The sequence below is a fragment of the Eutrigla gurnardus genome, assembly GCF_963514095.1.
Source record: "Eutrigla gurnardus genome assembly, chromosome: 3".
NCBI lineage: Eukaryota > Metazoa > Chordata > Actinopteri > Perciformes > Triglidae > Eutrigla > Eutrigla gurnardus.
The window spans coordinates 13276810-13304588 of NC_139917.1; the positions used below are offsets into that span (position 1 = coordinate 13276810).

At 42.6% G+C, this 27779-nt stretch overlaps 2 protein-coding genes across 2 annotated transcripts in view; both read right to left on the reverse strand.

Moving 5' to 3' along the window:
* The window catches only part of ank2a (ankyrin 2a, neuronal), a 94599-nt gene that overhangs the window by 28947 nt on the left and 37873 nt on the right, over positions 1-27779 (reverse strand). The window contains exons 33-44 of the mRNA XM_084005151.1: positions 27504-27711; positions 26166-26262; positions 25834-26062; positions 25429-25554; positions 25211-25333; positions 25073-25105; positions 24957-24978; positions 14572-14649; positions 14287-14418; positions 13754-13894; positions 13452-13662; positions 13254-13332 (exon numbers count right to left, since the gene is read on the reverse strand). Of these exons, the coding sequence (XP_083861277.1) occupies positions 13254-13332; positions 13452-13662; positions 13754-13894; positions 14287-14418; positions 14572-14649; positions 24957-24978; positions 25073-25105; positions 25211-25333; positions 25429-25554; positions 25834-26062; positions 26166-26262; positions 27504-27711 (1479 nt within the window). The remainder of the gene's footprint in view (positions 1-13253; positions 13333-13451; positions 13663-13753; positions 13895-14286; positions 14419-14571; positions 14650-24956; positions 24979-25072; positions 25106-25210; positions 25334-25428; positions 25555-25833; positions 26063-26165; positions 26263-27503; positions 27712-27779) is intronic.
* On the reverse strand, positions 18371-20909 carry LOC311010820 (uncharacterized protein; the record flags this gene model as incomplete). The annotated part of the gene is made up of 2 exons (XM_084005466.1): positions 18371-18471; positions 18704-20909. 2 exons carry the CDS (start codon positions 20907-20909, stop codon positions 18371-18373), a joined length of 2307 nt encoding a protein of 768 aa, XP_083861592.1.

Genomic DNA, 27779 nt, shown 5'->3' on the forward strand with positions numbered 1-27779 from the left:
TCGTAAATGATATGAGTAGATCTAAACTGAGGAATAGGAGAGTCAGGAGAGAGGGGCCTGTGGTCAGAATGAGACAACACCGACTCGGGAGATTGTGGTCTTAAATTGGTAAGCCATTCCTCTATGGAGGAGTGAATGTACTCATCGTCTGATGACACTGATGGAGGCCGGATGGGTATGAAGTCATATGGTTTGCCGACCAACATCGTGTCTGCTTGTCTTTCTTGTGTTATGCCCCGTACAACATCTGCATATGAAAAAGGTCTTCCAGTGGACAATGGTGGGGACGCAGTGGCAGTTAAGCTTGTTTGTTTTGCATCGTTTCGTAAAGGAAGTGAATCTGGCGAATCTGCTCTGTTGTCGTCAAACAATTCCTCGGGACATAATGTGGAATATTCAAGATCTGACAGAGTTGAAAGAGGTGATACTGGTCTACCTTCAGAGTACTGTAAGTAATAGTTACAGTGTTGATTCTTCATCTGGCCATATGTCATGTGAAGAGATAAAGAACGCTGCTCAACTGACACCACAGATTCTGGGGAGGATGCTCGAAAGTCTGCCAACCAGTCCTGCAAGAGCGGAAAGTTAAAATCGGAAGACACAGATTCTGGGGACAAGGACCTGTTACAAAATAACCTATCGAGTTCAAAGTCTGATAAAACTGACTGTGGAGACTGTGGTCTGGTATCATCAAACAGGGTTTCCAGGCACAAGTCTGTACCTTCCCAGTCTGAAAATGTTGATTGGGGTGTAAAAGACCTGTGCCTTGACATTTCCACATGATAACATAGATGGGGAGATCTGAACTGAGGAACGGGTGAGTCAGGAGAGAGAGGTCTATGTTGACTTTGAGATGCAACAGACTCTGGGGAGGCTGCTCTAAAGTCTGCCAACCAGTCCTGCAGGAGTGAAAAGTCAAAATCAGAAGACACGGATTCCGGGGACAAGGCCCTGCTACTAAATAACTTATCAAGTTCAAAATCTGATAAAACTGACTGTGGAGACTGTGGTCTGGTATCATCAAACAGGGTTTCCAGACACAAATCAGTACCTTCCCAATCTGAAAGTGTTGATTGTGGAGTAAACGACCTGGGTCTTGACAGTTCTTTATCGTAAATGATATGAGTAGATCTAAACTGAGGAATAGGAGAGTCAGGAGAGAGGGGCCTGTGGTCAGAATGAGACAACACCGACTCGGGAGATTGTGGTCTTAAATTGGTAAGCCATTCCTCTATGGAGGAGTGAATGTACTCATCGTCTGATGACACTGATGGAGGCCGGATGGGTATGAAGTCATATGGTTTGCCGACCAACATCGTGTCTGCTTGTCTTTCTTGTGTTATGCCCCGTACAACATCTGCATATGAAAAAGGTCTTCCAGTGGACAATGGTGGGGACGCAGTGACAGTTAAGCTTGTTTGTTTTGCATCGTTTCGTAAAGGAAGTGAATCTGGCGAATCTGCTCTGTTGTCGTCAAACAATTCCTCGGGACATAATGTGGAATATTCAAGATCTGACAGAGTTGAAAGAGGTGATACTGGTCTACCTTCAGAGTACTGTAAGTAATAGTTACAGTGTTGATTCTTCATCTGGCCATATGTCATGTGAAGAGATAAAGAACGCTGCTCAACTGACACCACAGATTCTGGGGAGGATGCTCGAAAGTCTGCCAACCAGTCCTGCAAGAGCGGAAAGTCAAAATCGGAAGACACAGATTCTGGGGACAAGGACCTGTTACAAAATAACCTATCGAGTTCAAAGTCTGATAAAACTGACTGTGGAGACTGTGGTCTGGTATCATCAAACAGGGTTTCCAGGCACAAGTCTGTACCTTCCCAGTCTGAAAATGTTGATTGGGGTGTAAAAGACCTGTGCCTTGACATTTCCACATCATAACATAGATGGGGAGATCTGAACTGAGGAACGGGTGAGTCAGGAGAGAGAGGTCTATGTTGACTTTGAGATGCAACAGACTCTGGGGAGGCTGCTCTAAAGTCTGCCAACCAGTCCTGCAGGAGTGAAAAGTCAAAATCAGAAGACACGGATTCCGGGGACAAGGCCCTGCTACTAAATAACTTATCAAGTTCAAAATCTGATAAAACTGACTGTGGAGACTGTGGTCTGGTATCATCAAACAGGGTTTCCAGACACAAATCAGTACCTTCCCAATCTGAAAGTGTTGATTGTGGAGTAAACGACCTGGGTCTTGACAGTTCTTTATCGTAAATGATATGAGTAGATCTAAACTGAGGAATAGGAGAGTCAGGAGAGAGGGGCCTGTGGTCAGAATGAGACAACACCGACTCGGGAGATTGTGGTCTTAAATTGGTAAGCCATTCCTCTATGGAGGAGTGAATGTACTCATCGTCTGATGACACTGATGGAGGCCGGATGGGTATGAAGTCATATGGTTTGCCGACCAACATCGTGTCTGCTTGTCTTTCTTGTGTTATGCCCCGTACAACATCTGCATATGAAAAAGGTCTTCCAGTGGACAATGGTGGGGACGCAGTGACAGTTAAGCTTGTTTGTTTTGCATCGTTTCGTAAAGGAAGTGAATCTGGCGAATCTGCTCTGTTGTCGTCAAACAATTCCTCGGGACATAATGTGGAATATTCAAGATCTGACAGAGTTGAAAGAGGTGATACTGGTCTACCTTCAGAGTACTGTAAGTAATAGTTACAGTGTTGATTCTTCATCTGGCCATATGTCATGTGAAGAGATAAAGAACGCTGCTCAACTGACACCACAGATTCTGGGGAGGATGCTCGAAAGTCTGCCAACCAGTCCTGCAAGAGCGGAAAGTCAAAATCGGAAGACACAGATTCTGGGGACAAGGACCTGTTACAAAATAACCTATCGAGTTCAAAGTCTGATAAAACTGACTGTGGAGACTGTGGTCTGGTATCATCAAACAGGGTTTCCAGGCACAAGTCTGTACCTTCCCAGTCTGAAAATGTTGATTGGGGTGTAAAAGACCTGTGCCTTGACATTTCCACATGATAACATAGATGGGGAGATCTGAACTGAGGAACGGGTGAGTCAGGAGAGAGAGGTCTATGTTGACTTTGAGATGCAACAGACTCTGGGGAGGCTGCTCTAAAGTCTGCCAACCAGTCCTGCAGGAGTGAAAAGTCAAAATCAGAAGACACGGATTCCGGGGACAAGGCCCTGCTACTAAATAACTTATCAAGTTCAAAATCTGATAAAACTGACTGTGGAGACTGTGGTCTGGTATCATCAAACAGGGTTTCCAGACACAAATCAGTACCTTCCCAATCTGAAAGTGTTGATTGTGGAGTAAACGACCTGGGTCTTGACAGTTCTTTATCGTAAATGATATGAGTAGATCTAAACTGAGGAATAGGAGAGTCAGGAGAGAGGGGCCTGTGGTCAGAATGAGACAACACCGACTCGGGAGATTGTGGTCTTAAATTGGTAAGCCATTCCTCTATGGAGGAGTGAATGTACTCATCGTCTGATGACACTGATGGAGGCCGGATGGGTATGAAGTCATATGGTTTGCCGACCAACATCGTGTCTGCTTGTCTTTCTTGTGTTATGCCCCGTACAACATCTGCATATGAAAAAGGTCTTCCAGTGGACAATGGTGGGGACGCAGTGACAGTTAAGCTTGTTTGTTTTGCATCGTTTCGTAAAGGAAGTGAATCTGGCGAATCTGCTCTGTTGTCGTCAAACAATTCCTCGGGACATAATGTGGAATATTCAAGATCTGACAGAGTTGAAAGAGGTGATACTGGTCTACCTTCAGAGTACTGTAAGTAATAGTTACAGTGTTGATTCTTCATCTGGCCATATGTCATGTGAAGAGATAAAGAACGCTGCTCAACTGACACCACAGATTCTGGGGAGGATGCTCGAAAGTCTGCCAACCAGTCCTGCAAGAGCGGAAAGTCAAAATCGGAAGACACAGATTCTGGGGACAAGGACCTGTTACAAAATAACCTATCGAGTTCAAAGTCTGATAAAACTGACTGTGGAGACTGTGGTCTGGTATCATCAAACAGGGTTTCCAGGCACAAGTCTGTACCTTCCCAGTCTGAAAATGTTGATTGGGGTGTAAAAGACCTGTGCCTTGACATTTCCACATGATAACATAGATGGGGAGATCTGAACTGAGGAACGGGTGAGTCAGGAGAGAGAGGTCTATGTTGACTTTGAGATGCAACAGACTCTGGGGAGGCTGCTCTAAAGTCTGCCAACCAGTCCTGCAGGAGTGAAAAGTCAAAATCAGAAGACACGGATTCCGGGGACAAGGCCCTGCTACTAAATAACTTATCAAGTTCAAAATCTGATAAAACTGACTGTGGAGACTGTGGTCTGGTATCATCAAACAGGGTTTCCAGACACAAATCAGTACCTTCCCAATCTGAAAGTGTTGATTGTGGAGTAAACGACCTGGGTCTTGACAGTTCTTTATCGTAAATGATATGAGTAGATCTAAACTGAGGAATAGGAGAGTCAGGAGAGAGGGGCCTGTGGTCAGAATGAGACAACACCGACTCGGGAGATTGTGGTCTTAAATTGGTAAGCCATTCCTCTATGGAGGAGTGAATGTACTCATCGTCTGATGACACTGATGGAGGCCGGATGGGTATGAAGTCATATGGTTTGCCGACCAACATCGTGTCTGCTTGTCTTTCTTGTGTTATGCCCCGTACAACATCTGCATATGAAAAAGGTCTTCCAGTGGACAATGGTGGGGACGCAGTGACAGTTAAGCTTGTTTGTTTTGCATCGTTTCGTAAAGGAAGTGAATCTGGCGAATCTGCTCTGTTGTCGTCAAACAATTCCTCGGGACATAATGTGGAATATTCAAGATCTGACAGAGTTGAAAGAGGTGATACTGGTCTACCTTCAGAGTACTGTAAGTAATAGTTACAGTGTTGATTCTTCATCTGGCCATATGTCATGTGAAGAGATAAAGAACGCTGCTCAACTGACACCACAGATTCTGGGGAGGATGCTCGAAAGTCTGCCAACCAGTCCTGCAAGAGCGGAAAGTCAAAATCGGAAGACACAGATTCTGGGGACAAGGACCTGTTACAAAATAACCTATCGAGTTCAAAGTCTGATAAAACTGACTGTGGAGACTGTGGTCTTGTATCATCAAACAGGGTTTCCAGGCACAAGTCTGTACCTTCCCAGTCTGAAAATGTTGATTGGGGTGTAAAAGACCTGTGCCTTGACATTTCCACATCATAACATAGATGGGGAGATCTGAACTGAGGAACGGGTGAGTCAGGAGAGAGAGGTCTATGTTGACTTTGAGATGCAACAGACTCTGGGGAGGCTGCTCTAAAGTCTGCCAACCAGTCCTGCAGGAGTGAAAAGTCAAAATCAGAAGACACGGATTCCGGGGACAAGGCCCTGCTACTAAATAACTTATCAAGTTCAAAATCTGATAAAACTGACTGTGGAGACTGTGGTCTGGTATCATCAAACAGGGTTTCCAGACACAAATCAGTACCTTCCCAATCTGAAAGTGTTGATTGTGGAGTAAACGACCTGGGTCTTGACAGTTCTTTATCGTAAATGATATGAGTAGATCTAAACTGAGGAATAGGAGAGTCAGGAGAGAGGGGCCTGTGGTCAGAATGAGACAACACCGACTCGGGAGATTGTGGTCTTAAATTGGTAAGCCATTCCTCTATGGAGGAGTGAATGTACTCATCGTCTGATGACACTGATGGAGGCCGGATGGGTATGAAGTCATATGGTTTGCCGACCAACATCGTGTCTGCTTGTCTTTCTTGTGTTATGCCCCGTACAACATCTGCATATGAAAAAGGTCTTCCAGTGGACAATGGTGGGGACGCAGTGACAGTTAAGCTTGTTTGTTTTGCATCGTTTCGTAAAGGAAGTGAATCTGGCGAATCTGCTCTGTTGTCGTCAAACAATTCCTCGGGACATAATGTGGAATATTCAAGATCTGACAGAGTTGAAAGAGGTGATACTGGTCTACCTTCAGAGTACTGTAAGTAATAGTTACAGTGTTGATTCTTCATCTGGCCATATGTCATGTGAAGAGATAAAGAACGCTGCTCAACTGACACCACAGATTCTGGGGAGGATGCTCGAAAGTCTGCCAACCAGTCCTGCAAGAGCGGAAAGTCAAAATCGGAAGACACAGATTCTGGGGACAAGGACCTGTTACAAAATAACCTATCGAGTTCAAAGTCTGATAAAACTGACTGTGGAGACTGTGGTCTGGTATCATCAAACAGGGTTTCCAGGCACAAGTCTGTACCTTCCCAGTCTGAAAATGTTGATTGGGGTGTAAAAGACCTGTGCCTTGACATTTCCACATCATAACATAGATGGGGAGATCTGAACTGAGGAACGGGTGAGTCAGGAGAGAGAGGTCTATGTTGACTTTGAGATGCAACAGACTCTGGGGAGGCTGCTCTAAAGTCTGCCAACCAGTCCTGCAGGAGTGAAAAGTCAAAATCAGAAGACACGGATTCCGGGGACAAGGCCCTGCTACTAAATAACTTATCAAGTTCAAAATCTGATAAAACTGACTGTGGAGACTGTGGTCTGGTATCATCAAACAGGGTTTCCAGACACAAATCAGTACCTTCCCAATCTGAAAGTGTTGATTGTGGAGTAAACGACCTGGGTCTTGACAGTTCTTTATCGTAAATGATATGAGTAGATCTAAACTGAGGAATAGGAGAGTCAGGAGAGAGGGGCCTGTGGTCAGAATGAGACAACACCGACTCGGGAGATTGTGGTCTTAAATTGGTAAGCCATTCCTCTATGGAGGAGTGAATGTACTCATCGTCTGATGACACTGATGGAGGCCGGATGGGTATGAAGTCATATGGTTTGCCGACCAACATCGTGTCTGCTTGTCTTTCTTGTGTTATGCCCCGTACAACATCTGCATATGAAAAAGGTCTTCCAGTGGACAATGGTGGGGACGCAGTGACAGTTAAGCTTGTTTGTTTTGCATCGTTTCGTAAAGGAAGTGAATCTGGCGAATCTGCTCTGTTGTCGTCAAACAATTCCTCGGGACATAATGTGGAATATTCAAGATCTGACAGAGTTGAAAGAGGTGATACTGGTCTACCTTCAGAGTACTGTAAGTAATAGTTACAGTGTTGATTCTTCATCTGGCCATATGTCATGTGAAGAGATAAAGAACGCTGCTCAACTGACACCACAGATTCTGGGGAGGATGCTCGAAAGTCTGCCAACCAGTCCTGCAAGAGCGGAAAGTCAAAATCGGAAGACACAGATTCTGGGGACAAGGACCTGTTACAAAATAACCTATCGAGTTCAAAGTCTGATAAAACTGACTGTGGAGACTGTGGTCTTGTATCATCAAACAGGGTTTCCAGGCACAAGTCTGTACCTTCCCAGTCTGAAAATGTTGATTGGGGTGTAAAAGACCTGTGCCTTGACATTTCCACATCATAACATAGATGGGGAGATCTGAACTGAGGAACGGGTGAGTCAGGAGAGAGAGGTCTATGTTGACTTTGAGATGCAACAGACTCTGGGGAGGCTGCTCTAAAGTCTGCCAACCAGTCCTGCAGGAGTGAAAAGTCAAAATCAGAAGACACGGATTCCGGGGACAAGGCCCTGCTACTAAATAACTTATCAAGTTCAAAATCTGATAAAACTGACTGTGGAGACTGTGGTCTGGTATCATCAAACAGGGTTTCCAGACACAAATCAGTACCTTCCCAATCTGAAAGTGTTGATTGTGGAGTAAACGACCTGGGTCTTGACAGTTCTTTATCGTAAATGATATGAGTAGATCTAAACTGAGGAATAGGAGAGTCAGGAGAGAGGGGCCTGTGGTCAGAATGAGACAACACCGACTCGGGAGATTGTGGTCTTAAATTGGTAAGCCATTCCTCTATGGAGGAGTGAATGTACTCATCGTCTGATGACACTGATGGAGGCCGGATGGGTATGAAGTCATATGGTTTGCCGACCAACATCGTGTCTGCTTGTCTTTCTTGTGTTATGCCCCGTACAACATCTGCATATGAAAAAGGTCTTCCAGTGGACAATGGTGGGGACGCAGTGACAGTTAAGCTTGTTTGTTTTGCATCGTTTCGTAAAGGAAGTGAATCTGGCGAATCTGCTCTGTTGTCGTCAAACAATTCCTCGGGACATAATGTGGAATATTCAAGATCTGACAGAGTTGAAAGAGGTGATACTGGTCTACCTTCAGAGTACTGTAAGTAATAGTTACAGTGTTGATTCTTCATCTGGCCATATGTCATGTGAAGAGATAAAGAACGCTGCTCAACTGACACCACAGATTCTGGGGAGGATGCTCGAAAGTCTGCCAACCAGTCCTGCAAGAGCGGAAAGTCAAAATCGGAAGACACAGATTCTGGGGACAAGGACCTGTTACAAAATAACCTATCGAGTTCAAAGTCTGATAAAACTGACTGTGGAGACTGTGGTCTGGTATCATCAAACAGGGTTTCCAGGCACAAGTCTGTACCTTCCCAGTCTGAAAATGTTGATTGGGGTGTAAAAGACCTGTGCCTTGACATTTCCACATCATAACATAGATGGGGAGATCTGAACTGAGGAACGGGTGAGTCAGGAGAGAGAGGTCTATGTTGACTTTGAGATGCAACAGACTCTGGGGAGGCTGCTCTAAAGTCTGCCAACCAGTCCTGCAGGAGTGAAAAGTCAAAATCAGAAGACACGGATTCCGGGGACAAGGCCCTGCTACTAAATAACTTATCAAGTTCAAAATCTGATAAAACTGACTGTGGAGACTGTGGTCTGGTATCATCAAACAGGGTTTCCAGACACAAATCAGTACCTTCCCAATCTGAAAGTGTTGATTGTGGAGTAAACGACCTGGGTCTTGACAGTTCTTTATCGTAAATGATATGAGTAGATCTAAACTGAGGAATAGGAGAGTCAGGAGAGAGGGGCCTGTGGTCAGAATGAGACAACACCGACTCGGGAGATTGTGGTCTTAAATTGGTAAGCCATTCCTCTATGGAGGAGTGAATGTACTCATCGTCTGATGACACTGATGGAGGCCGGATGGGTATGAAGTCATATGGTTTGCCGACCAACATCGTGTCTGCTTGTCTTTCTTGTGTTATGCCCCGTACAACATCTGCATATGAAAAAGGTCTTCCAGTGGACAATGGTGGGGACGCAGTGACAGTTAAGCTTGTTTGTTTTGCATCGTTTCGTAAAGGAAGTGAATCTGGCGAATCTGCTCTGTTGTCGTCAAACAATTCCTCGGGACATAATGTGGAATATTCAAGATCTGACAGAGTTGAAAGAGGTGATACTGGTCTACCTTCAGAGTACTGTAAGTAATAGTTACAGTGTTGATTCTTCATCTGGCCATATGTCATGTGAAGAGATAAAGAACGCTGCTCAACTGACACCACAGATTCTGGGGAGGATGCTCGAAAGTCTGCCAACCAGTCCTGCAAGAGCGGAAAGTCAAAATCGGAAGACACAGATTCTGGGGACAAGGACCTGTTACAAAATAACCTATCGAGTTCAAAGTCTGATAAAACTGACTGTGGAGACTGTGGTCTTGTATCATCAAACAGGGTTTCCAGGCACAAGTCTGTACCTTCCCAGTCTGAAAATGTTGATTGGGGTGTAAAAGACCTGTGCCTTGACATTTCCACATCATAACATAGATGGGGAGATCTGAACTGAGGAACGGGTGAGTCAGGAGAGAGAGGTCTATGTTGACTTTGAGATGCAACAGACTCTGGGGAGGCTGCTCTAAAGTCTGCCAACCAGTCCTGCAGGAGTGAAAAGTCAAAATCAGAAGACACGGATTCCGGGGACAAGGCCCTGCTACTAAATAACTTATCAAGTTCAAAATCTGATAAAACTGACTGTGGAGACTGTGGTCTGGTATCATCAAACAGGGTTTCCAGACACAAATCAGTACCTTCCCAATCTGAAAGTGTTGATTGTGGAGTAAACGACCTGGGTCTTGACAGTTCTTTATCGTAAATGATATGAGTAGATCTAAACTGAGGAATAGGAGAGTCAGGAGAGAGGGGCCTGTGGTCAGAATGAGACAACACCGACTCGGGAGATTGTGGTCTTAAATTGGTAAGCCATTCCTCTATGGAGGAGTGAATGTACTCATCGTCTGATGACACTGATGGAGGCCGGATGGGTATGAAGTCATATGGTTTGCCGACCAACATCGTGTCTGCTTGTCTTTCTTGTGTTATGCCCCGTACAACATCTGCATATGAAAAAGGTCTTCCAGTGGACAATGGTGGGGACGCAGTGACAGTTAAGCTTGTTTGTTTTGCATCGTTTCGTAAAGGAAGTGAATCTGGCGAATCTGCTCTGTTGTCGTCAAACAATTCCTCGGGACATAATGTGGAATATTCAAGATCTGACAGAGTTGAAAGAGGTGATACTGGTCTACCTTCAGAGTACTGTAAGTAATAGTTACAGTGTTGATTCTTCATCTGGCCATATGTCATGTGAAGAGATAAAGAACGCTGCTCAACTGACACCACAGATTCTGGGGAGGATGCTCGAAAGTCTGCCAACCAGTCCTGCAAGAGCGGAAAGTCAAAATCGGAAGACACAGATTCTGGGGACAAGGACCTGTTACAAAATAACCTATCGAGTTCAAAGTCTGATAAAACTGACTGTGGAGACTGTGGTCTGGTATCATCAAACAGGGTTTCCAGGCACAAGTCTGTACCTTCCCAGTCTGAAAATGTTGATTGGGGTGTAAAAGACCTGTGCCTTGACATTTCCACATCATAACATAGATGGGGAGATCTGAACTGAGGAACGGGTGAGTCAGGAGAGAGAGGTCTATGTTGACTTTGAGATGCAACAGACTCTGGGGAGGCTGCTCTAAAGTCTGCCAACCAGTCCTGTGTAGAGGATGTGCTCAATTCCATAAAAAATGCAGAGTTTTGGGTATTCTGTTTCTTTTCATCCAATTTGCTTTTAAGGCATGATTCGCTACCTGATTTGCTCAAGAATGTTTTTGAGATTTGGGACTGTGGCCTTAAGTTTTTAAGGCCATTTTCAAACAGTGTATCTGTGTTTTCAGTCTTAACCAAATTTTCTGTGTTTGACATTGGAGTTATGCAATTTGTCAACTTTAAAATATATTTTGGCCTCTCCACCAAGTCAAATACCATTACTTTAGGTGTTCGTAGTTGTTTAAACATGTGACAAGTTTCTACAGATTGTTTGTGACATGTGTGATCTGAGCATGAGTTTCCTTTGAATGATTCTTTCACGGAATCCATATTCATGGACTCTTGCATTTCATTGTGTTGTGAGGTGTTTTGTCTAATGTTTGTTATATGAGTATGCAACTCATTTTGTGATGGTATGTATTCGGAGGATTGTGGTTTCAATTTAGAAAACCAGTTTTCAAGGAACGATTCATTATATTCCCTCTGTGGTTTTTGTGCTTTAGACTTGAGCATACTTAGCTGAAATGACTTTTCTGTTAGACTTAAACCACCTGAATCTGCACTATGGATACCTTTGACATCTGCATGTGTAGCTGTATCAGTTAATAAAGGTGCACTTTCTTCAGCTCTTATGTGACATGTCAATAAATCTTGTTCATCTGTGCTTTTTCCATCCCACCATTTATTAAGATGTGATGGATTATTCATCGAATACTGCAAATGATATGAAGGTACTAACTCTGGAGTCAAAGTGCTACTCTGACCCAGTTCTTCGCAGGTTGTAGTGTAAGGAGTTGCTGTCATTGGTAGTGAGGATGGATTCTCTCTTGAATACAGTAAATAATAATCACAATATTGACTCAGAAGTTGGGCGCGTATAGGTTCTGAAAGCAAGAGTTCAAGAAACGAGAAACTGCACTGAGAAGTCTGTGAGTCTGGTGAGGATGATCTGCAATCCCTATCTGAAAACTCATCACATTCAATATCTGATGCTGTGAATGCTCTCTTTCTCTGTATACCTTTGGGTTTAGGTGTAATATATACATGTTCTTGAGAGGCAGGGGAGAGTGGCCTAAACTTATTCCAAGACTCAAAGGACTCAGAACCAAAGGAGAGTGAAATCCCTGCAGCTTTTTCTGTCAAACCAATCAGTGGTGCACATTCATTTGTATGTAATCGATTGGGGTGTAATTCATTTTCAGTGTAATCAATTGTAACATCCGGAGAACTACATACATCAGGACTTGGAGAGAGTGCCCGACTGTAAAATTCTGCAGGTAAGACCTTTCTTTTCCCCAGAGGAGAGTCAGGTGACATTGCCCTATAATCCCCAATTGACATGACGGATTCAGGGGATGACAGTCTAGCTGCGGGGTCATTTAATATCCATGTCTCTGCAGGGTATAGACCCCTTTCATTAACAGGTGAAAATGTGCTACACTGCTTCTCATTTGACCAATAATCAGGGGTCAAAGGTCTGTTGTCCATAAAAGTGGAAGGTAATGTCACATCGGGTGATTGTTGTGCAAGAAGGGTGATATCAGTTGAGTCACAAGCCATGTGAGCAAAGCCACTTGTCAGACTATGTGGCAAATCTGTTTTTGCTACCTTGATTTCGAATGGTTTCATCATACTGTATTTTGCTGCAGCAATAATGGGTTCAATCAAATCATCAATGAAGGGCATGTTTTCCAGATACTCAACACAGTCCACCTGGGGTTTTGTATTTTCTTCCTTGCTTGACTTGAAGGTTTTAGAGCCCATGTTCACACCTGAAACCTGTGGTATCTTGTCATGACCAGACAGGACTTGGGCTGTGACCTCATCAGTACACTTCTTCGAGAGCCTGCTCTTTTGAGCTACATCTATGTCATCTTCAGTTATGGCCAGTGTTGCTTGGTGGTCCTCTGGCAAAGCTAACCGACTAGGGTTGTGAGAAATTCTTCTGACAATGGTTTTAACCGTGTTTGTATGCTGTGTTGTGTAGCTAAACTCCTCACAAAGTTCACCGAAGTCTGTCTCAGCTTGGTCTGACTCTGATAGGCTCATACCAAAGTCTCTGATAGAAATAGATGATGGTAACTTCAGAATTTCAGGTGATTGGCCTGGCTCATCTTCACAATCACACTGCATCAACTGTATGGTTTGGCTGGAGTCATCTTTGACTTGGCACTGAGTGCCACCTTGGAACGGCCTGGTGAAATGTACGTCAACACTGCAGCGATCTTGCTGGTCTTTCACTTTGGGGTCAAAAACCTGAGTTGCTTGGGTCCTCAGTGCTGCTTCTTTTGAAGTTGGAAGACTACTTACTTGCTCATCCAAGTTGCTGTAACTTGTAGTTTCGTGTGCAAGTACATCCTCAGAGGTCCACAAATTAGGATTCAATTCACTGTAACACAAAAAGAAGAGTAGGTCACAAAATATGACTTTGCATCAAATGATATGGCACTACATTACGCTGCCTATGTGTGTTGCAGATTCATGAATAATTTAAAATAGATAATTTACTGTGGGATCTCAAGCTCCTCCAACAGGTCGCCATGCATGCTCTCCGAGTGGGTGTGTCCAACTGGCTCTGCCCAGGAAGGAATATCCAATAGGGAAGCAACAGAGAGGTCCTCTTCAGAAACCGCTGGGGGTGGTCTGCGGTCCGACTCTAACTTTCGCACAACTCTTGGGCTGTCTGCGTCCTCTTGCACTGAGGATAGGGCTACTGACACTGAAAAACACATACGTGATGAATAAGAGTGCTAGCAAATGCACAAAAACATCCTTCAAACTGGTTGCTGAGTCACTGTGTGTGTTACTACCTTCACTGTGATCCAGTGTCTTCTCTATCTCTGCATAAGTTCTTGATGTTTGCTCTTGAACTGACTTGTTCATCTGGGTTTCAATAAGATGGACGACGTCCATGCGGTTGATCTTGGTTAGTCTCTTAATCAGACAGTCCTCTGTGAAGGGATTTATCTATTATTATTATTATTATTATTATTATTATTAATATTAATAAAATAATAATAGCAATAATAACAACAATAATAATAACACTCTAAAAAACGTTAAATTAACCCAAAAATTACATTTAAAAATTGCAAATGTAAGATTACGTTCAATCAAAATTATGAACATAAATTTATAAAATATATTCATCGAGAGATTCAAACAATCGCCCGGAGTGTGTGAAAGTAGACAAGATAAAAGTGCATTCAATAACTTCAAACACATTAGGAATGTTTATAGGATTTAAAATACTGTATTAACATATTATTATATATTATTATATTATCTATATATTATATAGCCTAATGCCAGTTCAGATCTGTCACACCAACACGCCATGTACCTGTGGCATGTTTGCCTTCCCGCTCAACCCAACGCTGCAACAAGGCATGGCTCTGCTCTTGGAGGGAATTAGGATTATCTGTTCTCACTAATTGGACATCATCCTCGCTGAATTCCAGTTCTCTTGCCAGTTCTAGAGTGGTAGGTAAAAAAAAACGAGAAGATAAAGAAAAAAATCTTGAACTATATTGCGTTTCAGTTATTGCCCCAGGTTTGCAAACAAACACATCAGTTCAAATTCAAACAAAACACACAAGCAGAATGTTTGCATTATTTAACATCTTACCAGTCCAGCTGAAGCCAAGAAGATCTGCAACGATAGCTAATGTCTCCTCTTTCCTGTCAGCATCATCCTGCCAATCCACTACAAAATGTCGTCAGAGCCAAACATCACATTTTAATACCATGGTCAAAAAGAAGTGTAGAATACTATTACCTACAGTACAGTAGGTAGAGTAAGTAAACCCTTTTTTTCACATTGAAGTAAACAATCATGTCAAAATACTTTTGTAAGTGTAGATCTAAAATGTTATTTCCTGAGGATCCTATGTAATGGACTGTAATACTCAAATTAAATGTTAATCTGTGATGTTGACATGGATGATAACATGAAGGTTGGAATAGTAATTCTGAGGAGGACTTAACTTGTTTACAGACTATGATTACTTTGTCACAAAATTAGCAAATCATATTTTTAATCATTAGTGTAAGCAATGGCATTACGGTGCTGATTAAGCGATGTGGATGCTAATATTAGTAAAGCTGTAATAGTAGTACAGATATTAATACAATAGTGGAAGTCTGCATCAAGATTGTCAAAGCTCCTACTTCTTTAACAACATGGTTGTTCAATCTTGAGATTGCATTTACACCAACACAGATGGAAAAGTAACTTACAAACATGCAAAACACCACAAACGCACACAAACAAACACACACACACACACACACACACACACAAACAAGAAAAAAACAATGCAAGATGAGACAAATCACACACATGAAAACAACACAAAACGATAAATGATGACGTTATGTTCTTAGGAAGAGGAAAAGGGTCTTGCTGCCGAGGAGAAGAAATAGGAAAGCAAAAGCTCATGTAGGTCTGGCCATACCTGGCTTACAATCAGGAGCTGACTCATCGTCGATTCTCTGCATCTGAGTTTCCAGCGTGGCATCGCAGGCAGGCCTAGATTGAAATACATCCTCTCTCCCAGAAGATGGTTGTACACTGGATAATGGGTTGTCTTCTGAATCAGGACTGTGTGAGGCCACAATGTCATACGTGAAAATAAGAGAGTCTGGACTCCTGTGACTAGTGCTGCTTATATCATCAGCATCCAAAGAAGACCTAACAGATGTTGTCTTAGAGATTTGGCTATCTTTCATTTGGGCAGACGAGGATATTGTCTGAGTTGGAGGTTTCTGTTGCATCACGACAAGAAGTTTAGTGGGAGAAAGGTTGGATTCGTCAGTGGGTTGATTACTGTCAGAATAACTCCTGCTGTCTTTATTAGTGGCTTTACTTGTCTCACTATCAGCCTCAGATCTAGTCCTACGATCCAAAGTTGAGCGCTGTTTTGCTTTTCTTTGAACCCGATCTGAGTCTTTCATTGTTATTTCCAAAGCGGGGAGTGAATCCTGATGATATGCTGAGATGCCAGCCTGTGCAGCTGAAAAGGACATCTCTATAACCGAGCACTGGTCTTCTTCATCTTCCTCATCATCATCATGTGAGGAGTCTGAGGAATCATGGCTCTGCTCTAAGGATGCTGAATGTGCAACTGTAGATGCATCTGATTGAAGGTCAGCTATGGTAGAGTCTAGATAGCCAAGACCAAGGCTTTCAAGTGTTCCAACTTCACTTTGATTATTGGTTAGGCCCTCCAAAGCACAGGGGGAATCAAGCTGAACCTCAACGGAGCTGCCAAGATAAGCTTTAGAGATGGGCTTCTCACTTTCTGTCTTGTCATTTGAGTCATTGGTGAGAGCTCTGGGTTTAGGAGTAGGAATTGTGTCACTGGCACCCTGAGTCAGAGATGATTTTGGGATCTCTTCAAGGGTTGTAACTGTAATATAATCACTATTCTCTAAAGTCAAATACTTTGTTTGACCTTCCCCAGTCTCTTCTGGCATAACTTCATCAACTGGATGCTCCCCTATATGAAAAAATGCATATCCTTCCCCTTCATCAAAACTTCTTCTTGTCATATCAATAGCTCCCCCTCTGGTCATTTCAAAAAGCTTACCCTCTTGAAACTGAAATGGATTAGTGGTTCTGTCATCACCAGGTGTTCGAATGGGTGTGCTTTCAAGTGTTCGTCCATCCTTTGCAGAACAAAGATTTATCTGCTCCTCAGCCTCAAACGGTGTATTGAGGACTACATCATTCTCACCTTCACACCCTGGAATAACATATTCTAGTTCTTTAGGAGACACCAGAGCCTGAGGCTTGCTAAAATAACCTGAAACTTCTGAACCATCTGTCAGTTGGGCCTCAACTTCTTTGTCATCACCCGAATGGTGCTCATCCATCACACAGATAGAAAGATATGCGTCTGAGGACTGGTTACCTTCAACAGCATCTTTATCTTTGTGCTTTACAGCATCTCCTTCTGCTAATAGTGCCACAGACCCCTCACTTTCTGAACACAGCGTACTGTCAACTGATTGCGTAGTTTTGACTTGTGACTGAATTTCCATCTTCTGCTCAATGCTCACACCAATATATGTCGCCTCACTATGTGTGTGAGTACTTTCAATCACAACTTTTTCAGAATCATTCTCTGGGGTTTCTTTTGAGGAAGTCTGTATAACTGGGCCACATTTTAGATCTGGCTCATCGTCTCTGAGATCACCTGTCTCTGATTTGTCTCTCTTCATTTTAGCTTCCTGCTCCATCTCCTCAAATGTTTTGATCTTTGCAGCCATTTTAAACATCTCCTCTTCTGGGGTGAATTGTTTATTGATGGCATCATCGTCACCATCATCTGTGTCAAGAGAGTCTTGCCTTATGAGCATGTGAAGATTCTCACTGTCGCATATTTTTGTGTCAGAATGCACATCGCCATCATTTATTGCCTTTGCTGAGTGGGAATATTTGTCCTCCTTTACCTCACTTTCCATCTGGATGATCTCATAGTTGTTTTCTTGCTCATCGTGTTCACCTTCATCCCTGTAAATATGCGTGTCATATGAATAACATGCTTTTAGCTGGGAGGCATAATCCTCATACACAGCTGTCTTGGCTGGCATCTCAAGTTCGGTATCCTTTGACTGAGTGGGAATTCCCTCAAGAGAGTCTGGACTAGGGGTTTCTCCGGAAGGGCTTGGCTCAATGGAATCAGGAGATTTCTTTGAAGATCCATCATCCATAACAGGACTTCCCTCAAGCGAGTCTTGATGACATGGCTCTTTAGTTGGTTCACCAACAATTACAGTGTTTAGGTTCAACAAATTGGCAGGTCGTTGTGATGTCTCAGAATTGTTTGTTTGTTGCAAAAATGTGTCTGTTTTGAGCACTGAATGATCAGGAACTACATCAACATCTTTATAATCATTGTTAGAGTCATCCATTGTCACATATGTAAAGCCCCCCACCCCATTGGTAGCACATGGTGAGGTTTTAGCCTCACCATCCTCTGATGAAAAACTCTTGGATCTTTCATCTTCATGGGAACATGTCTGCCATTCACTCACCATCGCCCCCTTTCTATCGATGTCTACATTTGTATCATCTGGTAACATCACCTTATGTTCAGGGAAGAATGGAAGAGTTTCCCTGTTAGTGACTTTTGTTAGTCTAACTTCTTCGTAGCTTTCATGGACGATCTCCTCTTCTGGGTGGCGTTGTATCACCACTGGCTTTTCCTTTAAATATTGATTTAAGTCAGTACTGAGCAATGACAACATGCCTGTCATATCCCTCTTAGCTGCAGACTGTTGTTGCTGGGTCTTTCTCTTGATGCAAACTTCTTGGAACGGTGTTTCCGATACAGAATGTGGTGACAATTCTGTGACTCCAACAACATTGGTGTGCATCTGTTCATTTGCCTCATACGTCTTTTCCTCCGAATGTCTGCTGGTCAGTATAACTTGTTCGTAGCACTCATGGACGAGATCCTCTTCTTCTGGATGGCACTGTACTGCCACTGGGCTTTCATCGAGATATTGATCCAAGTCACTACTGAGCAGTGACAACATGCCTGTCATATCCCTTTCAGTTGTAGATGGTTCATGGCATATCCTTCTCTCGATGAAAACCTCTTGGAATGATGTCTCCTGGACAGAACTTTGTGTAAGTTCTTTTAGTTCACCCACACAATGCTGTTCATGTGTCTCTACACTTATACTATCCTCCACATCAAGGTTAGTTAATCTTTGCGTTTTTTCACATATTGTAATCATTTGCTCCTCACTGGAGGATTTGGGGATTTTGGTGAGAGTAACTTGTTCAAATTTCTCCTGGATAATGTCCTCTTCTGTAGACCTTGGGGACATTGGTCTGTCCTTGAAATACTTGTCTAAGTCAGTGGAAAGCAGTGATTGCATGCCTGACATATCCTTTACTTTTGTGGTCAGCTCATACAAAGCCTTCCTTTGTACCCACTCTTCCTTTATTGGGAGTTCTTCGGTCAAGGTTCCTTGGGTTTCTTTAAATTCCCTCACCATTTCTTCACTGTCTGGTTCTTGTATGGTGCAATCTACTGCCAGTCCATTATCTTCTATTGGTCGACAAGCCACCGGCATAGCCTCCAGATACTGATCCAAGTCATTGCTATTGACTGACAGCAACCCTGAATCCCCTAATTCTTTGGCATCTTTCAATTCACTCTCCACTTCTTCGCTTCCCCAAGTAATTGGATGTTCTTCTGATGCCACATGATTTGTTTTTTGTGTTGTGCCACCCACTGTTCCTCCTTTATTTTCATCAGTGGTAACTGCAATAATTTCTTTATCTTTGTCTTTCGTTAAAATTATTTCTTCAAATTTCTCCTGAACAACATCCTCTCCTGATGGCTGACGTGCCACAGGCCTAGCTTTTAGATACTGATCCAAGTCACTGCTCATTAAGTACAGCATCCCTGACATATCTTTTACTGGGGTAGTTACCTGGCTAGTTGTGCTCCTTTCAATGCAGACTTCTTGAAGTTGTGGTTCCTTGATTTCAACATCCGTTACTTCAGTGTCAGTTTGTGTAAAGATCATTGTGCTTCCAGGATCATTTAGTCTGTTCTCCTGTGAAGGTATGATGTATGTTTCTTCTCCTCTACTTGAGTCAGAAAGCATTTCATTGGACATTTGATGCGTCATTGTGAATCCTTCATAATTCTCCCCCTCCCCAGAGCTGGAACGAGGGGTCCTAATATCAATACTAGTGTCTGAGGTATCAGCCATACATTCATGCTTGGGACTCTCAGGACTTAGTTCATCATCATCTTTAATTCGATTCTCAACAAGAGAACCACCTTCCCCAAAATAACTTGTTATGCAGGGACTGGACGTGGATGCTGGATTTGTATCAGAATAATCCACATCCTCAGGTGCCTCCAGCTGATCACTTACATCTTCAGCTGGTGGTGTCTGCTTGAAAAGCTGATACTCAGGACTTTCTTCCAGCTCCGCCTTTATATCAGCACTGAAGTCCTCAGAAGGTCTGCGATCAGGGCTGATCTGTAGGTCTTCAGATAAACTCCTACCAGTGCTTATGACTGGTTCTAACTGCATCCTGCCCTGGTTCTTCCCTGATAACTCTGGCTCTCCCTGAGGGCTAACCCTTCCATCATTAAATCGAATTGTATCATCAATTTCTACAGTCTCTCCAAAATTAGCAATATCTGAAATTGGCTGTAATTCTTCAGAATTATCTCTCCTCAAGCTTACTGTTCGAGCCTCTAAATCCAATGGTCCACATACATCAACATCACTTTGGTGATGGAAAATTGTGACACCCTTTATTTGGGACTGCGATGTCTGCTCCTGTGTTGGACTGTGTTCAGTCGTCTGTATTTCTTCAGGACCTACTGATTCAGATATCACTGTTGAAACACAAAGAGAAGCAATGGCTTTGTTTTCATCCAACCCAGCTTTACTTTCCAAAGGGTCCTGCCCAGTCTGGAATGCTTTCATCAGCACCTTAACAGATGTAGTCTCTTTCTCTGACAACTCTGGTGCCCCTGTCTGTTGGCTGATATGTCCATCATCACATTGAACTGCATCAGCAATGTTAACTGTCTTTCCAAAAGAAGCTCTATCTGAAATGAACTGTGACTCCTCAGAGTCATCTCTGATTAAGCCTACTGGTTGAATCTCTAAGTCTGTTTCATACTTCTTGACATCAGTCTGTTGTTGGAAACGTTTGAGGCTCTGAGTTTTGGTTTGTGATTTTGTCTCCGGCATTTGACTTTGTTCAGTCCTTTGTATTTCATCAGAATCGTCTGATTCGGATATTGGTGTTGAAATGCAGGAAGCCACAATGTTGTGTTCATAAAGCCCAGGTTTAGCTTCTGAGGGATCATGCCCAGTCTGGAACGCTTTCATCAACTCCTTAACAGACATACTCTCCTTTTTTGACAAGTCTGATGCCTCTCTCTGTGGGCTCACGTTTCCATCATCACATTGCATCGTATCAGTAAATGTTTCCATCTTTTCAAAATAATCACTACTTGAAATAAACGGTGTTCCCTCAGAGTCATCCCTGCCTAAGCTTACTGATTGATCCTCTGATTCTGTTGTGTAACATGTCTTGGCATTGCTCTGTTGGGGGAAACTTGTGGCATTCTGAGTTTGGGTTTGTGATTTTGGCTCCTGTGTAGCACCTTGTTCAGTCGCCTGTATCTCTTCAGAATCTCCCGATTCAGGTATCAATGTTGAAATGCAAGAAACAACAGTTTTGTGTTCATAAATCCCAGTTTTGTTTTTTGAGGGATCATTCCCGGTCTGGAATGCTTTCATCAGCTCCTTAACAGACATACTGTCCTTCTCTGACAACTCTGATGCCTCGCTCTGTGGGCTCAGGCTTCCATCGATACATTCAACCGTATCAGTAAATGTTACTGTCTTTCCAAAAGAAAAGCTATTTGAAATAAACTGTGTTCCCTCAGAATCATCCCTGCTTAAGCTTATGGATCGATCCTCTGCGTCTGTTGTGTAACATGTCTTGGCATCACTCTGTTGGTGTAAACTTGTGAGATTCTGAGTTTGGGTTTGTGATTTTGGCTCCTGTGTAGCACCTTGTTCAGTCGCCTGTATCTCTTCAGAATCTCCCGATTCAGGTATCAATGTTGAAATGCAAGAAACAACAGTTTTGTGTTCATAAATCCCAGTTTTGTTTTTTGAGGGATCATTCCCGGTCTGGAATGCTTTCATCAGCTCCTTAACGGACATACTGTCCTTCTTTGACAACTCTGCCTCACTCTGTGAGGTCATGCTTCCATCGATGCATTCAACCGTATCAGCAAATGTTACTGTCTTTCCAAAAGAAGCTGAAATTAATAAGGATTCCTCAGAATTATCACTGATTAAGCTGACTGGTTGATCCTCTTTGTGTGTTTTGTCACATTCCTTTACATCACTCTGTTGATTGACACTTGTGATGTTGGGAGTTTGGGTTTGTGATTCCGGATCCTGTGTAGCAGTTTGTTCAGTCGTCTGCATCTCTTCAGAATCTCCCAATTCAGATATCAATGATGAAATGAAAGGAGACACAACTTTGTGTTCATAAAGCCCAGCTTTGTCTTTTGAGGGATCATGCCCGGTCTGGAATGCTTTCCTCAGCTCCTTCACAGGCATACTCTCCTTCTCTGATAATGCTGTCTGTTGGCTGATGTTTCCATTGTCCCACTGAATTGTATCTTCGAATTTGACTGTCTTTCCAGAGGAAGCACTATGTGAAATGAACAGCGATTCCTCAGCATTATCTCTAATTAAGCTTATAGGTTGATCATCCATGTCTGTTATGACAGAATTGTTGACATCACTCTCTTGATAAAAACTTGTGATGCTCTGAGTTTGTGATTTTGACTCCTGCATAGGACTTTGTTCTGTCTTCTGTATCGGATCGGAATCTCCTGATTCAGATATCAATGTTGAAATACAAGAAGAAGCCACTGCTTTGTGCTCAAAAAGACCAGCTTTATTTTTTGATGGGTCCTGTCCAGTCTGAAATGCGTTCATAAGTTCCTTAACAGACATAGTCTCCTCTAATCTTTCTGTCTGAGATCTGGGGGATATAGGAGACTTGGGAACACTGGGGAGTTCTGGCATGTCTGCATCATTCTTCTTTGAGACAACAGAAGGTTTCGCCTGAGGAATCTCCTCTTCAACTTTGCTCTGCAAAGCTTTAACTCTGTCCTTTATTGACCCTATCGGTGTCTCGACCACTGAAGGAGAAGCTGGAGGATCCATAACTGTGGTGGGTATTAGGGCACTCTCCTTAAGAACAACATCGCCATCCAAAGACTCATCAGAGCTCACCCTTTCCAGCTCACCCTCTGAGCTACTATACCCACAACGCTCTCTGTCTCTAAGTTTCTTCCTTATAGGTTTCTTGATATCTGGGGGATGCCGTTTTCCGTCACGCTTTACAATAACCTGTTCAAATCTATCGTGCACAAGGTCTTCTAGAGAACCAACTGTCACTACAGATCTTTGTTCCAGGCATTGGTCCATGTCCATGCTGAGATGTGAGACCATGGCTGTCATGTCTCTGACCTCCGTGGCAGATCTACTTGAAGTCTTCCCCTCAATGTAACTCTCCATAAAGACTGGTTCTTCATCAGTCTTATTTTCTTTTTTAGCATCATCTCGTACTTGCTGTCTACTATCATTTATGCCACCTTTTTTAATCCCTCCAACTTTTTCCAGCTTTTCTTTTTCCTCCAACATTCTAGCTCCAGCTCTCTCTTCATAGATTAAGGAATCCATTTGATCTGCAATCAAAACAGCAGATAGTCTGACGTCCGACATGTCTGAGAGAAGGTCCGGGCTTGCAAGGGTGGCTGGGTCAAGAGGTTGGTTAGTTCTCAGGGAGAATGTCTCAGTTGATTCAGACTCATCATCTTCAATTAAAATAGTTTCATAACCAAAAAGGGTAAAGAACATAAGGGACAAATGAAGTGGGGAAGAGAGACATCAGAAAACTGTGATCAAGACAATGCCATCAAAAGTCCATCTTCAGTTCACAGAGTAAGGAGAAGAATTACAGGGCAGAGGATAAAGAAGTCTTGAAAATAAGATCAAAAAGAAGATGCCAAATAGATCCAGGAGAATTTGGAAGGAAGAAGAGCAGCAACAGCATAAGCAAAGCCAGGGGGAGTAACAAAACAGGTAGAATATGGGCGAGGATAATATCGGTATAATTTGTTTGGCTACATATTGAGGAAGTTAACAGAAGATGTACAAAAAGAACCAAAGGGAAAAGAGAAATCTACATATGAAACAAACGGACAGGAGGGAAGAATAACAGACAAACAAAACTTCTCAAGATTGTTGCAGACATGAACACATGCCTGCCTACAAAGTAAAGTTCTAAAACATAAAAAACGTAATAAACTTTTAATCAAAAAATGTATAGGGATCTTGGAAAGAAGGGGTGTGAAGTAATTCTTTGTTACTGGATTTTTATAGTCTGTTTTCAATTGTAAGCAATGTAAAGTACTAAATTGATTCACTTAACTTAAAAAAAGCATTCTATTTTTCTAAATATATTTAAAGAAACACATTTTTAGATGTGTGTATTGTAAGTGATATCAAATATCATTACTGGTTTTAAATTATGTTATATAATAATTAACTTTTTTTTTTACATCATAGCACTATTATGGCACTGTTATTAGAAATGAAGTAGTGACATAACATAACATTTATGTAAAAATGTGAATAGGAATTTGATTTGTATAGTGCAACTAAATGAATGAACGAAAGCAGAACAGAAAAGTTGGTGAATGAAAGTAGTGGACGTAAAAGTAAATTCATACCAAATGAGTGACAAATACAAATAAAACAGCAATAAAGTTACACACTTTAACAAAGAACAAACACAATGATGTTGTTTGTCAGCATGACAAAAAAAAATCTATATGAATGTGATATTAGACAAATACTGGTCAAAATGAATACTTTTCATGCTGTGCACTATTACCACAAAATATTATTATTCTCAAGCCAAAATGAAAAGTAATATTTTGACCTTAATTTATAAGTCAGAAAAAACGTATATAGAAATAGAAAATGTGGGAGAAAGTCAGTGGGGTTTGGAGTGAGGGAAATGCAGAATACATCAGCCATAGCTTAGCTGCCAGTAACAAACATGTAACTATACACGGTGTTAGTAGAGCAAAATAAGGAAGCAGGGTTAATCTAAATGGAAAGTATCATATCAATCAGTGCATCTCTTAGCAGATACAGATGTTCAGATCTCTAAACTAATTATTTATAACCTTTATGACCAGAACTATTTTGCCAAGTGATGTAACTCAAATTTATACTGTGTTGTACTGGAAAAATAAATATACAATATATATTTATCTATAAATTATATAGTGGAACCCTCAGTACAAACACCAACCACTGAAAAATGGATTGTAAAATATTTCAAATGCATGAATCTACTAAATCTTTTGTGTAAATAAATCACAAAATTCTTAAACATAAAACAGAAGTGCAGCTTACATTTTTTGTCGCTCCTCTCGCTCTGCAAAAAATATTTAAAAACACAGTTAGCTACAACCTAATACTGATATTGTTTTTTCTTTGTCGTAGTACAGTATCAAGTAAACTTTATTCACCTCATCATCTGCATCTTGGTCTGAATCAGACTCCTAAAGAGAAGAACAAAACAGAGAGGAAGCAAACAATGCAGTTACGGAAACTCAAAATGATGTACTATTGTTAAACAAATCCCAACTGAGATAATTCAAACTAACCTTTGAGTATGTTGGCAGAGTGATGTTAAGGTTGCAGATAGCGTTGTGGTTCAGGGTGCGATACGTGCGTGCTTCCTTGGTAAAGGACAAGCGACCACACGGCTCCTGTGCTGTGTCTCTAATCTGTCCATTCACGAAACAAAGATTCAGTCCATGAACTACATCTATTTTCATATACATATACTGAGTAGGCAATTTTATCCAATGGGTGGCCATACTTTGATGAAGAGGGCCAATCTGTTCTCTTTGAAGGCAAAGAAGCTGAACACGTGGTGCTGTCCACTCTTGGTAAGAGGCACCAGGTTTCCAAAGCAGTCAGCATAAATGGGTTTTCCCTCCAGCACCTGTGTGTGAATACGAGAGATGTTTTTATGATTCAAACAAACCACAAGTTATCAACTCTCAAACAGTGTTGTCAGACATTTTAAAGGACATTAACTGTATTCATAAGAACTACTTGGTTAAGCAGACATAGCTTAGGCCCTCAAGACTAACTTCACTTTCCAGGACACTTTCTCCACAATATGTCCTCTGAAATGTGGCTACAGACTAACTCAGCATTGTTTCTCTAATTTCTCGTTTCACCCCCATCTTCTTATTTGTTCCCCATCATCACACTGCACCTCAACATCTCGGCTACGGGCTACTTCAGTGAAGTTCTCTTGCTGCTCCAGGGTCTTGTCCATCTTGTCGTCCGTCATGCAGAAACAGCGCAGGCGGGCCTCGATGGGGTCCAGCGTCTTCGCAAAAATGACAAACTTGGCCATGTATGGAACACAGATGATCTCTCTGTACAGCTGAGAGCCAAAACTAACGGACTCCTGGATCTGTCTGCAGTCTATCAGCCAGAACCTAAGAAAGTGAAGGACAGGTTTAGTCAAAAAACCCACAAGAAAGAAGTGTATCAGATCACAAGTGTTAAGCTTCGATGTGATTGACTCCTCATTTAATTTACCTCGCTGACACATTTGTGGTGAAGGACACACATTGGTTAACGAAGGTGAGAGGCGTAGAGCCGGTGATGTCCTCCCATTGGGCAGGAGTGGTTCCACCTGAAACACAGACCCACGACTGGTTACCCAACCTGCCATGGTTGTTCATGATTGTTGAAAACATCACATACACTTTATTGCCGAAAGGAGGATTAAATATGATGTTGGTCTTTGCAGCAATAACAGCTTCAACTCTTCTGGGAAGGCTTTACACAAGGTTTAGGAGTGTTTATGGGAATTTTTGACCATTGTTCCAGAAGCGTATTTGTGAGTTCACACACTGATGTTGGACGGGAAGGCCTGGCTTTCAGTCTCCGCTCTAATTCATCCCAAAGGTGTTCTATTGGGTTGAGGTCAGGACTCTGAGCCAGTCAAGTTCATCCACACCAAACTCTCTCATCCATGTCTTTATGGACCTTGCTTTGTGCACTGGTGCACAGCCATGTTGGAACAGGAAGGGGCCGTCCCTAAACTGTCCCACAAAGTTGGGAGCATGGAATTGTCCAACATCTCTTGGTATGCTGAAGCATTCAGAGTTCCTTTCACTGGAACTAAGGGGCCAAGCCCAACTCCGGAAAAACACCCCCACACCATGATCCCCCTCCACCAAACTTTACACGTGGCACAATGCAGTCAGACAAGTACCGTTGTCCTGGCAACCGCCAAACCCAGACTCGTCCATCTGATTGCCAGATGAAGAAGCGTGATTCGTCACTCCAGAGAACGTCTCCACTGCTCTAGAGTCCAGTGGCGGCGTGCTTTACACCACTGCATCCGACGCTTTGCATTACACTTGCTGATGTATGGCTTGGATGCAGCTGATCGCCATAGAAACCCATTCCTGCGATTGACTCTGCAGAAAGTTGGCGACCTCTGTGCACTATGTGCCTCAGCATCTGCTGACCCCGCTCCATCATTTTACGTGGTCTACCCCTTCTTGGCTGAGTTGCTGTCGTTCCCAATCTCTTCCACTTTGTTCTAATCCCACTGACTGTGGAATATTTAGGAGCGAGGACATTTCCCGACTGGACTTGTTGCACAGGTGGCATCCTATCACAGTACCACGCTGGAATACACTGAGCTCCTGAGAGCGACCCATTCTTTCACAAATGTAGAAACAGTCTGCATGCCGAGGTGCTTGATGGGTAAAGGTATACTTTTGGCAATACAGTGTTGGTAACATTTTGAGTATTTGCCTTGATACAACAAACAACTCGTGGTAGCTGATAATGTGCTGTGATGGGTTAACCTTTTTTTATTGTGGCTGATGTTGGTGATGAAGGATTATTCCCCGTACTTACCTGTAATGCTGCAAAGCAGACGTAAGGTGGGGGTCTCTCCACTGTACACTCCGCTTGAGTTGTCACTATTGGAGCTCTTGGGAATAGGGATCGTCATCGTGATCGGTTTGTGGAACTTCCTCCTTCTTGGCTCCAATGTGACGATTGAGCTGAACGAGGCTTTGTTACCAAGAATCTTTCTCACCAACTCAACATCAATGGGCTGAGCCTGGGCAAGGCACAACATGTTTCAACATCACTTTATTGGTCGCCAGGACTTTTGAACATTTGACATGC